The 16,202-nt window shown below is 33.2% G+C and overlaps 1 protein-coding gene across 1 annotated transcript in view; it reads right to left on the bottom strand.

Annotated features, from left to right (window-relative positions):
* LOC145331439 (ATP-binding cassette sub-family B member 10, mitochondrial) overlaps nucleotides 1-16,202 on the bottom strand; it is a 44,251-nt gene that overhangs the window by 11,567 nt on the left and 16,482 nt on the right. Inside the window, exons 5-23 of the mRNA XM_080176085.1 lie at nucleotides 14,811-14,879; nucleotides 14,048-14,196; nucleotides 11,458-11,506; nucleotides 10,812-10,886; nucleotides 10,185-10,289; nucleotides 9,130-9,265; nucleotides 8,694-8,784; nucleotides 6,836-6,935; nucleotides 6,230-6,316; nucleotides 5,901-5,963; nucleotides 5,161-5,255; nucleotides 4,757-4,848; nucleotides 4,257-4,331; nucleotides 3,579-3,631; nucleotides 2,669-2,779; nucleotides 2,141-2,245; nucleotides 1,675-1,718; nucleotides 947-1,005; nucleotides 453-497 (exon numbers count right to left, since the gene is read on the bottom strand). Coding sequence (XP_080032211.1) covers nucleotides 453-497; nucleotides 947-1,005; nucleotides 1,675-1,718; nucleotides 2,141-2,245; nucleotides 2,669-2,779; nucleotides 3,579-3,631; nucleotides 4,257-4,331; nucleotides 4,757-4,848; nucleotides 5,161-5,255; nucleotides 5,901-5,963; nucleotides 6,230-6,316; nucleotides 6,836-6,935; nucleotides 8,694-8,784; nucleotides 9,130-9,265; nucleotides 10,185-10,289; nucleotides 10,812-10,886; nucleotides 11,458-11,506; nucleotides 14,048-14,196; nucleotides 14,811-14,879 — 1,603 coding nt within the window. The remainder of the gene's footprint in view (nucleotides 1-452; nucleotides 498-946; nucleotides 1,006-1,674; nucleotides 1,719-2,140; nucleotides 2,246-2,668; nucleotides 2,780-3,578; nucleotides 3,632-4,256; nucleotides 4,332-4,756; nucleotides 4,849-5,160; nucleotides 5,256-5,900; nucleotides 5,964-6,229; nucleotides 6,317-6,835; nucleotides 6,936-8,693; nucleotides 8,785-9,129; nucleotides 9,266-10,184; nucleotides 10,290-10,811; nucleotides 10,887-11,457; nucleotides 11,507-14,047; nucleotides 14,197-14,810; nucleotides 14,880-16,202) is intronic.

Here is a 16,202-nt window from a genome sequence, read left to right as displayed (position 1 = left end):
ATTGTAAACTAGGATTGGTAATTTAAATCATTTATAAGTAGTAAGCTTTTCTGATATATTTTATAAATGTAGTCAGATCAAAGTATAAAATTCCCACTAATCAATGTTTTATATCATATTGGTTATATGAACCTGGATAACCTAAACGAAAAAATTTTGCCAATAAAGTCAACTACTTTTGTGGCTGCTCAATTTATATTATATACATTATACATAACTAGCGGTTACTTCCCTAAAGGCCTCTTGGGGCACTTGAAAAGAGGGGGAGTTAAAATCAATAACCCAATTTTTACACCAATTGTGGTATCCTCTCCCAAAATTATTCTAAACCTTTAAGAATTCTACCATGTAAAGGAGAACAATATCGGTCCGGCGGTTAGCGAGATCCTTAGGTACAAAAAGACAAACTGACATCCTGTTATTTTATTAAAAGGATTGTTCTTGTTACTTACCCATCAAGCACTGCAATAAGATCTGCATTCTTTATAGTTGATAATCTAAATTAAAAGAAAATAGGTAGGGTATGAACCGTTAAACGTTTTTTTTGGGGGGGAGGGGGGAGTTCCATCTCATGATCCAATTAACTAAATCTCGTTCGCCGAAACTCAAAACGCATTAGATATTGGTTTGGTTTACCCTCCTTTCCCCCCTTAAGAAAGTAGCTCTGTTAGGAATGGTTAGGACCCCGCAGGAAAACAAGAATCAAGTTTCTCATATTCATTCGAAAACGATTAATATCCGATGAATTAGAACCAGTTCTCATTTATACGAAAAAAATATCGTCTAGCATCACATTAAATCCAGTTTTCTACAAATATAAAAATGTACAATCAAAAGATTATATCCGTGGAAAGCTGTTTATAATACGATGCGAGCAAAAAAAAAACTATACTAAGGTATAAGAACTTTATTGTAACAATCGAATTACTCCTGAAAGTAAGCTTACCTGTGGGCAATAGTTATTACACTTCTTCCTTTCATTATTCTATCCAATGCAATTTTAACCTAAATAATAGTCACCTTAAAAATGAAAGATATTTTAATAGGGATTAAATATGTTATTTCCGTGAGTTTTTTGGTAGGTATAAAAAGCAGCTTTTCGAGCAAAATTGAAGTTAGGTAGAGGTCACAAAAAATCTTCCTAGCTACAATTTCATTTAAAAATAACGGGTAAAGTTGTTTCTCGTATTCATTCGAATCCGGTGGATAGGAACCGGTTCTCATCCATACGAAAAAACTATGTCTAGCATCGTATTATATCCAGCTTTCTACGAATATAAAAATGTACAATCATAAGAATAAAACCAGTTTTTTTAGCCCGTGCCTACGGCACCTAGGGGCTAAAAAACTGGTTTTAATCTTATAATTGTACATTAATTCTATATCCGCAGAAAGCCGTTTATAATACGATGCGAGAAATAACTATTATCGTATTGTATTATAGACAGCTTTCCGCAGATATCAGAATGAAAATTTATAAGATAAGCCCTTAGGGGCAGAAGGGTTGGGCAAACAAAACTGGCATTAATTTTATAATTTTTATTTTAATATTTGTGGAAAATGGGTTGTCTATTTTCTTCCATCTAACAGCTCAAATGCATCGTACCAGTCTTTCACGAAAAGACGTACGAATAGACATTAATTATAAAGTAGCTCCGTTACTAAATAACAAACCTCATGTTCAGATTTTGCATCCAGGGCACTTGTTGCTTCATCTATAGAAATTTAGATTTCAAATTAATTGATTTTTTGAGTGTAGTTCGGAAATTATTTACGTTTATTTCCAACAATTAGTGTCAGTCCATACGTTCGTAACGGCTAGCTCTTTTCGTTTATTTAATGTTTTTTTATCTTTCCTACGGATTTCAAACTCTAGTAAGGAACGATAAGGGATATATTATTCCTTGGATCTTAGAGCAGATTTTCATGTTCTCTATTAAAGTGAAACTAGGCGCTGGCTTTAATAACGACAACCCCCTTCCATCCCAATTTTGTTTATACCTTTAAATTAATATTTTGTCTATAAAGTTTTGCCACTCATCTACAAATCTAAAATTATCTTTTCATAATATTCTACTGATCAAAACTTGCTAAAATATACGCGTAAATTTGAATTTAAAATGAGATCTAAATTTTCCTAAAAGCAAGATGGCTGGATTTTTGATGATTGCCCTGGCAATGGCTATCCGTTGTTTCTGTCCACCCGACAACATCACACCTCGTTCTCCCACCATGGTCTCGTAGCCTTTAAAATTTTAGGTTATTATAGTGCTGTGGTTGAGAAATTTCGAGTTCAATTTCGCAGATTTTTTAACTTAAATGACAAATTAATTCGCACTTTGTCAAAATACTATCACACAACCTTCTCTGTAATGCCTCTAGGTTGTAAGGAGGGAGATTTGTAGGAAGTTAGGTCCCTACAAATCAGGCAAATTAAATTAGGCATCCTCTCATCCATGCTCTTTCTTATCATACTCTAATAAAGAGATACTCGCAGCTGGATAAAATAACAATACCAATATCCACCCATTTACCCCATCCCCTCCCTTCCTGCTAGATGAACGAACTAACCAATAATGAGGTCCATGTTAGTAACCTTAAAATTGACGACAAATATTCACGTTTCCATATATCCACATATATTCTATATACATTGTTATGAAATTACCTTCTGGAAAGTTAACAATGAAGTCATGTGCATTTGCCTCTCTGGCCGCATTTTCTAGCTCCTCCACAGATATTGATTCCGGATTGTCCACACCATATAGGATATTTTTCTATTTTTTTATATTTGCTCAAGCTTTCATTTTATCTATTCTAACGTAAACGCCCCTAGAGGCCTCTAGGGGCCCTTGATGGGAGGGGAGTCGACCCACTATTTTTTAAGTGTAGTTTTTTTTAAAGACAAAACATTTTTGGGTACGTCATTTTCTACTAGGGGCAATTTCTCTTGGGAGGGTATTGGACCTGGTACCCTCTTCTGTATACACACACAGATCCTGTTACTTTATAATAAAGATTTGTGAAATTTTCCGCATAAAAAAATAATAATTTCATCAAGAAGCCCAGAAATAACAATCTCAATACCTAGACCAAATCAAATCCTAAAGAACCTTTTTGTAGATTCGTGTAAAGTACTGAAGAAAAAAAACACAAAAGGAATACCTACCTAGTAGCCTTCGCAATATTGTGTAAATTTGTGAGCAAGCTTCCAGTCAAATGCGTTTATTAAGTATAACTGTTCTTAATTTTGACCAAACGAATAGTATAGATAAATGCATATTAAAAAACAGTTTGACCTAATAACCACATTTGACTGGAATCTACTCAAAACTTTACGTAATTTTGCGATATCTACTATTCCCGTAAGGTTTTTGCAAACAATGGTATAGTAACATTTAAAAGTATCGGGCCAAAACTGTATTAGTCTGTGTCAGCCGTCTATCTCTAACAGTAGACGAGTTAATCACAATTCCCAATTATGACAGACAGACAGCCAAATGAGTTAAAGATAAGCTTTGTTGTTATTCAAATTGTTTCTCAACATTAAGACTAGAAATGAAAAAGCTTGATTTCCTTAATAGATGTATTGAAAAGAACAGGTTCTTGTGAAACAGTACCAATATATTTCCTTAAAAAATCACCATTATTGAATTATGCAATAAATCAATAAATGACGACAAGGAAATTCGTGGATTTGCGTATTCTCTCTAAGTGCTTATTTTGAATAAATTGAAATAAGGTTTGAGGATGGGTTTTCATGGTGCTGTTTGTTACCTTAAGCTTGGTTAGGTCAAGTTAAGCAGGAATAAATCCTGCAGGTTTATATTCACCCCTTTATAAAAAAAAATAAGAGGGGCGGGAAGGTCTTTGCTCGCTAGGCTTCTTGATTGAGAGCACCAGAATTCCTATTCCAATAGTGTACAATTGCGAAGCCGTAGCACAGTAATATACCTATAATCAGAATTTCTGTACGACCAATATAACCATATTAATTGTCTAATGTTGTCAATATAGGTTTATAACATGAACATCACTAATTGGACATTTCGTTCATCTAGAAGGGGGGGGGGGGAGGGAGGAATAGGGTAAAGAAAGTGGATGAACATATCATTATTTTAGCCATAATAGCCTTTTTAGAGTACATGATAATCTGGTTTAAGATCCAAGTAATAATATATCCATTATAATATTAAACAATCTCTTCAATATAAAAGCTCCGCCATTATGCAATTGTTAAAATTAGTTTGTCTTACCTAAGCCAAGATGGATCAATGTTCTTAATATTATTGTTATTCAACAGTATTTCTCCACCACTAGGTTCATATAATCTAAACAAAAGTATCAACATTCAACAGTAGTCAAATTTTTGCAATGAACAATAGACCTCTAGGGTCACTCAAGGGTTATTTTCAATTCTAATTTTAAAAATAAAAAGTAAAAAAAATTCTAGGAGGGGGTATTTTTTCGATGGGCGATTTATCTTGGAAGGGTAGTTGTATCCTCCCACCAAGATAGTTTAAAACCTTCTCAGGACCTATGAGAAACTGCACTGTAAAAGAGAGCAATATCGATTAAGCGGCCAACGAGATCCTTTTAGTGTTTTATGCAAATGATTCAAAAGTTTCTAAACCTAATAGATTTCAATATTTCAAAGGAAATACTCCAACTTTGGTAAGATACAGTTACAGAAATACAGACTTTACTTTTAATATGACTAAGTGATAGAGTAGTGGCGCTTCTCGCAAGTATGTACCTGAGCAACAGATTGGAGATTGTAGATTTTCCAGACCCGGATGGACCAACAATGGCAACTATAGTATCCCCTGGTATACACAGATCTAGTCCCTGCATATAGACAGGTAAATATATAGATGAACTAGATGAACTATAGTTTGACAGATAGACAGACACACCCTAATAGAACATTAAATACACAAAGCAAATTAGATGGAAAGACTGATCAAAAACAGTAGAAAATAATACAGAAATAAATTTTGATGGGAGATTCCCATTTTTTTTTACATAGTTTCATACAGAAACCTATATGAAAAGATTTACTTTACAGTAATGTAACCCTTTTCGTTCATAAGTTTTAATTTGCTGACAGTAAATATGCCATAGAAAAAAGACGGCGCCATAGAATTCTAGAAAACTTACCTTTAAAATATTCACATCAGGTCTTGTAGGATATGCAAATTGAACATTTTTGAATGCTATTTCATTCAAATTACTACTGGCAGGTATCAATCCACCTAGATAAGCAAAATGATAGCTGCAACACAACTCTCGGTAAGTTTAAGACCAGTGGCGTGCACAGCATTTCACAGGTGGGGGAGGGTGAACGTGTAAGAAACCCTTTGGGGGTGAAAATATTGGGAGTTGGGCCTTCGCAATTTAAAATTCAAAAGAAGTGTTGATACCGCACACCACCAATTGGGATATGATGAAAATAATATGAATAAGAAAAATGTGTTTTCTTAAAAATCGGCTTAGAAAATAAACGGCTACTATACCACTTTAAAGGTGGTGAATATTTAATTTTTGTTAAATAAGTCCTGTTCCAGTATTTCACCTTTTGAAGTTGTAATTCTACAGATCTAATTATCATAGGTGCCCTACTTTAAAAATAAATCTCAATTTAATTATTTTGTAGGTATTAGTTATCCATTATATGTTATGTCAATTTTTATACTGGTCATATATGGAATCTTTTTTAAACAGGGCTCGACAGCTGCCCGTAAGCCTCAGGGAAATCAACCTTATAAAAATCAGCTGGAAGTCTGAATTTGATCCAAATATATAGCCACTCATATTTTCAACAAAAACATTCAAATGGATTTAAATTTGAGGCTTTATAGTGCTGCTGCCGAACTCTGATTCTAAATGTTGTGATCTACCTGAAATTGGAATCTCAGGATGTTTGTCTATAATCTCAAATAGTCTGGAACTTGCTCCAAGACCTAAATAAAAATTAAAGACAATGAACGATAATTTGTACATGACATCCCCACTATTTATAAAAAAAATGACCAACCTGCAGATAAAAAAATATTTGTTGAAAGTACTATTAGTTTGGAACCTTTCATTCAAAATTCATTAAAGTAATTAAGGTTTTTGCCCACCTCTCTTTTCCTTCCTCTTTTGACGAAGCCCAAAAGGTTGAAAGTGGCATCCATACGAGAAAAATCGTTCACCTTATAACCATCCCACTGTAATATAAAATTACCTTTCATGGTTTCAGCATAAAAAGTGGAGACCCCAGATAATCCAATACCAACATATGCAGCGTATAATACAAAAGATGCAAGATTTCCTAAATATATAGGTATATTTACTAGCGGATACGCCCCTAAAAGCCTCCAGGGGTGGGAGAAGGGGTTGAATTTTTTAGAGGGGGGGTTAACGTTTTTTTTGGGAGGGTGATGGTAGCCTCCACCAAAATATAACCATTTCAAGGAACCATTTAAAAGCTAAATTGTAAAGGAGAACCATATCGGTTAAGCGGTTAGTAAGGGGTTATTTTTGTATAAGATTTGCTTTGTAGTTCAGCAATTAACTTATTTTGCTTTAAAAAAATTTCTTTTTATTTCACTTAACACTTAAATATTTTCAACATGTCACTATACTGAACAAATAATGAATGACAAATTTAGAGGAAGATTGAATATTCAGCGGAGGTGTTTTTTTTCTCAGTTATAGTTTGTAGTACAATGTAACTACTATGCTAGCTAAACACATTTACAGTTTTTATGTCTTGTTTAAAATTTGGTATGAAAAAGACAGATCCCTCCCTTCCTATAATAATAATAAATTATGAAAATTTATGGCTTACCTACAGTAATAGCATCAGAGGTAACAAGGTTTCCACCATAGTAAAGAACAGTAATTATAATCATATTTCCACTTAGGCCAGTCATACCATAAAATTTGGCCTAAATGTAAAGAAACATAAAAAAATACATTCTTTACCTGAAGTTATATCTTCAAGCAAACACATCTGCTTTATCCAGTTATAGCATAGAGAATCAAGGCCCAGACTATTTTTTTGTCCCTTTGTACCCCTCAGTGTATTTTTAGACAGTCTGGCACACAATTACGTCATTTCAATCAAAATAGATCCTTTTTCTGAAGTCCTAGTTTGTAAAATTGTTGGTCATAAATTTATGGACTTGATTAACTTAAAGAAAACAATAATTCACACACAAAAAACAATATATTTCAAAAACAGGATTCATTTTACACATAATTTAATAAAAAAAGTAGCATATAGGTTGAAGCGGGCAGTCATGTTCTAGTGAGGCTGTTCTGTACAGTTATGATGCATGGCACACTCATTCATCTTCTTACTTGAGCACTAACAGACACAGAAGCTACTTTAGCTGCCTCAGCAGCTAAGTTGGCATATTTTAGGTCAGTTGCTAACATTCTCATTTCACCCTGAAAGTCACAACAATATGCAGACAGGGGGGTAAATTTTAAATGACTTTATTGCTGCATTTCCACAATTTCCACATTGCTGCAACTCTTAGAGCACACTGACATTTTGAAAGAAATACTTATCCATAAAATTGAAGTAAAAAACGTTGTTTTACTATAAAATATCCATCATATTATATTTCCCTTTTTAGGTTATTGTGGTCAGAGATAAATATTTAATGTTTAAAATAGTTCCTTGTTAAGCTTATTATGTGGAGGATTAAGTTTTAAGTTTATGACTTGTTAAAAATGTATATTTGTTCTTATTTTATTATTTCTTAGTTCCTGGTTATGGGTACAGTAAATTACAATTACATTATGCGCTCATACCAACTAAAGGATTTATATTTAAAGGGGCGTGGAAGGACAGAAAAATGGCCAAAAACTATCCCACACTTAAATCTAAACAAATGAAATAGCCTTAAACCATCCGGGGTCCTTTGCCATGCTTTCCTATTGAAAAATTAAAATGGTTTAGTTGTTATCAAAATTTTAAGCTACAGAAATAAAAGCATTACAACTTTATATTACAGGCAGGGACTAGAGAATGTGATTCAACAAAAATTCTAAGTGAAAATTTCTGCACAACCCCCTTTCCTTAATTCTTTCCTTCTAACCTACTTTCCTTCAGCTACTTCATGTTATACGCCGACTCTGATTAAATTTTTAGCAATTTCAGATTAAATTAATTGGCTGAATCACAGACCCTGATTACAAGGATGGTTAGCAGGTTAACTTAAAAGTAGGGTTGGGCCGGATACTTTTTTGGCCGGATACCGGATATCCGGCTGATTTCAAATGCCGGATATCCGGCCAACGCCGGATATCCGGCAAATATCCGTTTATCCGGCAAAATTATCGGATATCCGGCCGGATAACCGGCTAAATTACCAGATATTAAAGTAGCAAAAAATATTTATTAATAAACTTTTGAGATTTCATATAATAAAATTTGCATAAAGATAAACATATTCAAAAAATATTCTTCTATCTTCAATAATAAGAAAATTATAGCCATTTAAAATTTTCAAAAGCAGAGATTTTTGGTGTAAAATATAAAAAAAAGTTATAGCCGGATATCCGGCCGGATAGTTTCAATATCCGGTATCCGGCCGGATATTGAAAATGGCCAGATATCCGGCCACACCGGATATCCGGCCCAACCCTACTTAAAAGGATAACAGATCAACAAGAAAAACTTAGTTTGACAATACCTGAATAAGAGATTCTTTGATAGCTTTGTCCAGAACATTATCCATCTTCCTATTATAAGCTGCTATCTCCTCCTCCTCTTTGGCAAATATTCTAAAACAACCAATGAGAATAAATGATAAAATAATTAACAAGGATGTCAATATCAAAAAGTAACAAATCTCGTTAATTTAAACCAATTTACTAGTGTAAAAATGCACATATTTCAAATGCTTAATAAGTAAGGCACAAACAAGAATTAATCAGCCTTCTGTCTCTGAAAACAGAATGTCTTTCAGAGCAAGTTATACCCAAATTCTATAGTAGGAATGCATTGTTTATGGCAATCTCCACACAAATATGGAAGCTGTTATCCTAAATAGCGCCAAGATAATCTCATTTCTCCCCTAGTTTAACGTAGCTTAGCAATCAAACCGGAGGATCAACTAACTTATTTACCTCACTGTTCTGATATTTGAAATTTTTTCCTCTGCTAAACCTGTGGCCTCTGCCAATGTACTTTGAACTTCTTTGCTTATTGTCTTAACTCTTTTGCCCATCCACACAGCCCATAAGGCAACTGGAGGCACAATACCTGGAGAAAAAGAGAATCATTGAACAGCAGCAAAAGTATGGACAAGTGGTGAGTTTTACTTATCTATAGGGAAAATATACAACTTTCTCTATATTTTTAAAAGTATTTTTTGGGGGACTTTTGAACGCTAGGTGTCAGACCTATACTCCAAAACAGAGCTTGCCAATTAGGGCAGAAGTCCTTCTTTAATAGTATCCATTATTACCACATCCTAGAGCTGCTTGTTGAAAAATGTCATACTCCATTTACTATCCAGATATATTGCTATATATTTATATCATAATCTACCTTTATATTTGTAGTTACTATAGGTAAATAATTTTTAAAGAGAAACTTTTTACTAATTAGAGTCATGTTAATTTTTTATTTTTTGACAATGATGATTTTTATGATAAAATTAACTTAGTCATCTGATTTTAGGAATAATGATTCCAGATGACACAAAGAATCGCTTTAATCAAGTAAAAAAATATAAGTATGTCCTTAATCCGTATCCTGTATTAAGCAATTTCCTACAAAGGGAAGAGTAGCTTTTGCAAAATTCAGTAAAGTTGTGAGTAAGATTTCAGTCAAATTCTCTTTTAAGGTCAAACTGTTTTTAAATATGCATTTAATTATAATATATGCGTTTGGTCAACATTAAGAACAGTTAGACTTAATAAGTGCATTTGGCTGGAAGCTTATTCACGATTTTACAGAATATTGCAAAAGCTACTCTTCCCTTTGTTGCAAATTGCCTAATACAGGAAACTGTTCAAGGACTTAGTTATATTTTTGGACTTGATTAAAGCTTCTATTCCCTTTGTTTAGACTTAAAAATTAATATTATTTTAATTGCTTATGTACGTTTGCCCTACCATATGATTTTGGATTTTCGCTTTTATAGTTGTTGTTTTCCTTATTCAATGAAATATGTTACCTAATCCTACTGCTGCTAGTTGAGGAGACATATAGAACATCATACCAACGCCTGCTAAAGTCATGAATGATGATCTCATACCGTCTGATACCTGGGTAGCCAATACTTTAAATAATAACATAATCAGTTAATACAGGAATTGCAATAAAAGAGAAAACTAGGTATGCTGTTTAACTTATAACTGTAAGACAATCCTTTAATATAAAGTAGTAAGGTTTTTTGTCTGAAGCTTAAGATTTCAATAACTACTGAACTGATAGATTTCTCCATTTAAAGGTAACTTTATATGGGTACCAGGAAGATTTTAGGCTATTTTATACCCCATATAATTACAGAGTCCCTAGATACTAGGTGCATAGCCGCTAGTTCTAATTAATACAGTAGGTAGTAAGATTTTTATCTTATTTGTCCATGAAGATCTCAACGGATTGGGTCCTTACCTTAAGAGATCTTAAGGTCCTGGAGTGGTTTCAGACTGATTTTTGCCCCCTCTGTTTTACATTAGCTTTAGAGCCAAAGAAAGCACATAAAAAAGCATCATTTTGTTGATAGTCAATAGGAAAACCATCAATTGAAAAGAAATAAAAAACAAAAAAAAACAAAAGAAATAAAATTAAAGTATTGGACTCAGTTCCTGTTGTGTAATAGTTTGAGAAACTAACTGTGTATCAGCTGATAATCTATTGATTATTTCTCCTGTTCATTCGGTTTTTTTTTTTTACAAAATCCACTAATTCAAAATTTACATATTCGTTTTTAAAACAAGAAAGTAACTTTATTAAGTAGGTATCATTTATAACATTTTTTTATCCTACTAAATCAAATGTCATGTTGATTAGTAGTAATTTAAGTAGTTACTATTATACAATAGTCTAAATTTAGGGTTGGCAATCCGAATCCGGAATCCAGAATCCGGAATACGACAACTTTTTGGCCAATTTTGGAATCCAGAATCCCTTTTTTTACAGCGGATTCGGATTCTTAAACTGCTAGGCTAAAATTAGCGTCTTGAGTTTTTTCTTTCAATCCCCCCTCTTTGAAGGCAAAGATTATCACCCCTCTATCTCTCCCCACCTACACCACCAAGAAGAGAGATAAAAAATATGAAAAAACGCAGCTTTAGGAATCCGCAGAGAATCCGTTTTATTTTTTGGACGGATTCTTGTACGAATCCGAATTCGGTCCAAAAGATTTGTTGTCAGATAGAATAAGAACTGAAAATGTAGAACAATTCTACATAACTCCTTGCAGTTTTTGTAAAACTTTCCTGTTCTAGTTTTATCGAAGAATGAAACCTCTTGTTTTACTATGGAAGTATAAACCTAAAAAAAATACAACTTAAATTGAATGCATTTTTGATGTATCTTTCTAACTATTTTTTTGTTTATCTTTTTGTCAATGGGTCTATCTTTCTATCTGTCCATTTGTCTAGCATTCTGTCGGTCCGTATGTCTCTTCTTCTTGCTGTCCACCTGTCTATCTTTCTGACTGACTATCTGTATATCTTTCAGACTGACTATCTGTATATCTTTCTGCCTGTCCATATGTATATCTTTCAGTCAGTCAATCTGTATATCTTTCAGTCTGAGAATCTGCATATCTTTCTGTCTGTCCATCTGTATATCTTTCTGTCTGATCATCTGTATATCTTTCTGTCTGAGAATATGTATATATTTCTATCTGTCCATCTGTATATCTTTCTACCTGTCCATCTATATATATTTTACCTGTCCATCTGTATATATTTCTACCTGTCCATCTGTATATATTTCTACCTGTCCATCTGTATATATTTCTACCTGTCCATCTGAATATATTTCTACCTGTCCATCTGAATATATTTCTATCTGTCCATCTGTATATATTTCTACCTGTCCATCTGTATATATTTCTACCTGTCCATCTGTATATATTTCTACCTGTCCATCTGAATATATTTCTACCTGTCCATCTGTATATATTTCTACCTGTCCATCTGTATATATTTCTACCTATCCATCTGTATATATTTCTACCTGTCCATCTGAATATATTTCTGTCTCTCCATCTGAATATATTTCTACCTGTCCATCTGTATATATTTCTACCTGTCCATCTGTATATATTTCTACCTGTCCATCTGTATATATTTCTACCTGTCCATCTGTATATATTTCTACCTGTCCATCTGTATATATTTCTACCTGTCCATCTGTATATATTTCTACCTGTCCATCTGTATATCTATCTGCCTGTCCATCTGTATATATTTCTATCTGTCCATCTGTATATATTTCTGTCAGTCAATCTGTATATCTTTTTGTCTGTCCATCTGTATATCTTTCTGTCTGTCCATCTGTATATCTTTCTGCCTGTCCATCTGTATATCTTTCTGTCTATCCATATGTATATCTTTCTGTCTGACCATCTGTATATCTTTCTGTCTGTCCATCTGTATATCTTTCTGTCTGTCCATCTGTATATCATTCTGTCTTATCTTCTGTATATATTTCTGTCTGTCCATCTGTATATATTTCTACCTGTCCATCTGTATATATTTCTATCTGTCCATCTGTATATATTTCTGTCTGTCCATCTGTATATATTTCTACCTGTCCATCTGTATATATTTCTACCTGTCCATCTGTAGGTAAATATTTCTACCTGTCCATCTGTATATATTTCTATCTGTCCATCTGTATATATTTCTGTCTGTCCATCTGTATATATTTCTACCTGTCCATCTGTATATATTTCTACCTGTCCATCTGTAGGTATATATTTCTACCTGTCCATCTGTATATATTTCTACCTTTCCATCTGTATATATTTCTGTCTGTCCATCTGTATATATTTCTACCTGTCCATCTGTATATATTTCTACCTGTCCATCTGTAGGTAAATATTTCTACCTGTCCATCTGCATATATTTCTATCTGTCCATCTGTATATATTTCTGTCTGTCCATCTGTATATATTTCTACCTGTCCATCTGTATATATTTCTACCTGTCCATCTGTAGGTATATATTTCTACCTGTCCATCTGTATATATTTCTACCTTTCCATCTGTATATATTTCTGTCTGTCCATCTGTATATCTTTCTGTCTGACCATCTGTATATCTTTCTGTCTGTCCATCTGTATATCTTTCTGTCTGTCCATCTGTATATCATTCTGTCTTATCTTCTGTATATATTTCTGTCTGTCTATCTGTATATATTTCTACCTGTCCATCTGTATATATTTCTATCTTTCCATCTGTATATATTTCTATCTGTCCATCTGTATATATTTCTATCTGTCCATCTGTATATCTTTCTGTCTGTCCATCTGAATATCTTTCTGTCTGTCCATCTGAATATCTTTCTGTCTGTCCATCTGTATATATTTCTACCTGTCCATCTGTATATATTTCTGTCTGTCCATCTGTATATATTTCTACCTGTCCATCTGTATATCTTTCTGTCTGTCCATATGTATATCTTTCTGTCTGTCCATCTGTATATCTTTCTGTCTGACCATCTGTATATCTTTCTGTCTGTCCATCTGAATATCTTTCTGTCTGACCATCTGTATATCTTTCTGTCTGTCCATCTGTATATCTTTCTGTCTGTCCATCTGTATATCTTTCTGCCTTTCCATCTGTATATCTTTCTATCTGTCCATCTGTATATATTTCTACCTGTCCATCTGTATATATATAATATATTTCTGTCTGTCAATCTGTTTAAATTTCTGTCTGTCAATCTGTTTAAATTTCTTTCTGTCCATCTCTATATCTTCATGTCTAAATATCTGTCTATCTTTCTGTATATCATTATGTTTGTCTATATGTCCATCATTCTGTTTGTCCATATGTCTATCTTTCTATCCTATCCTTACCTTATTTCTAAGATTAGCAGTAATATTTTGTCCCGCCAACCGCATAAGATACACCCTCCCAAAATTTGCTGTTGCGCCAACCATAAAAATAGCACAGAGGGCTAAACACACTTTGTTTAATCTCTGCCGGATAGCTTCTTTCTGCTCAGCTGAAGCAAAACAAGAATTAAGAATACTTATTTCTCGCATCGTATTATAAACAGCTTTCCGCGGATATAAAATGTACAATTACAATATTAAAACCAATTTTTTTATCCTCGAGATGCTGAATACACAGATTTTCAAAAAATTGTATTAATCTTATGATTGTACACCATTTTTATATTCGTAGAAAACTGGTAGGTATAATACGATGCTAGATATAATTTTTTCGCATGGATGAGAACCGGTTCTAATCTACCGGATATTAATCTGTTTCGGATGAATACAAGAAACAAAACTCCAAATATATACAAATTTCAAAACACAACATATTAAAGAAAATAAAAATAAAAAACTTTAGTTTGGACCCCAACAATTATTTGTCCCTTATTTTACTACTAATTTAAACATTGATATAATTTCTAGAATACTGCGAGGTTTAGAACCTTAAAAATCAAGGTACAAATTTTTGCTGATGGTCGATCTTTTAGCTATTTGAAAAATAGCTAATCATTAATAAAAACTTTAAATGTCAAAAACTAAACTGAGCATTACAGACACAGGGAGGACAGTTAATAATAGAACAAACTTCTAAGGGTAGCAAAATTGAGGAAAAACTCACCTAAAGAAGAATCTTTGAGTTGATCCATGTTATAAATAATATCCACAACTTGGCCCAAAGCAAATGGAACTAAAAATTAACAACATTGTCATTGGGTACTATAGTAAGATTGGACTTTAAAAGTCATATTTTAACATTTATAAAAACAAGTATAAAACATTTATATGCAATTAAGTTTGATAACATTAATTTGGAGCCAACACTTAAAAATTGTATTGGAAGTATAATAGTATGTTGCGTTTGTGAACTCGAACCTTTATCCTTTTTGTTTTCCTTATCATTATTGGCAGTTTAGAAAGCGCCTATTTTCAAAAAGTTCATATTTTAACACGGCATTCAAAACAACGCTTGCGCAACCAAACATAAACAAAGCTAGCATAGCCATCTTTAATCTTTCTTTCAAGATGTGCGGAATATCTGTGTGATAAAAAACCATGTATAGTCAAAAATGTGGTGTTATCCGTACTGAAAAATACCTTTGAGTGCTTCCCGGCTTGACATGTTCAATGACCTCGGTAAGAATTCTTTCTTTAAGCATTTTTAATAGAGTGGAATGATTTTCTTAAAGACGGCAAATTAATCTTCTCATTTTCATTAAAATTAGACCAAGTAATTAATTTATTTTTGTATCAGAATATTTTAATAGTAGTCTATGATGATTTTATCTATGAATTACAAACTCGCATTTAGTTTTGATTAATTTTAAGCAAAAAATAACCCTAACTTCTTTTATACATTTTGAAACATGAGTTCGAAATCACGAAACCTTTTATAAGGAAAAGACGATTATTCCCAAATAAAAAAGATTTATTTTCTTTACAAGATTTATTTCTTATGATGTATTTAACATTTTAATATTTGATTATTAATTCTGTTATTTTTTATTTCAGCATGACCGTTTTCATACAATAAATTGTATTAGTAACTATGCTGGTTTTGATTCATGTGGGAAGTAGCAGGTTTAATACGTCTGTATTAAAAGATCTTGTACACGGCTAGCCAAATGCCGTTGTACCAAAACAAAAATACTTGTGTCATTTCATTCAAATATTGCAGCCAACCTTTTCATTGTTATTTGTTTGTCTGGAAGTCCTTATTATGCTTGGTTGGTTATCATTTATGTCTTTTATATGCAATTTTCTAGGGTGGTGTAAATCCCCCCCCCCCCCATAAAAAATAGCTTGAAACCTGATCAGAGCTGGATCTTTAAATCATTTTAGTGGTGCGCCGGATCTGGGTGCGCCAGAGAAGGTCCGGAGGTGAACCAAAGGTCCGGCTCTGGCAGGGTTGTCATTTTGGGCGGGCGCTTTTGGGCGGGCAGTTTTGGGCGGGCGGTTTTGGACCGCCCAATATAAGGTCCTTTTGGGCATTTTTGGGCACCCCCCTTTAGGG

This window comes from Acartia tonsa, chromosome 11 (genome assembly GCF_053477335.1).
Source record: "Acartia tonsa isolate MP-2025a chromosome 11, ASM5347733v1, whole genome shotgun sequence".
NCBI classification, from domain to species: Eukaryota; Metazoa; Arthropoda; class Copepoda; order Calanoida; family Acartiidae; genus Acartia; species Acartia tonsa.
Note: the sequence above shows the minus strand (reverse complement) of the source record. Positions and strands in the feature narration are given on the sequence as shown.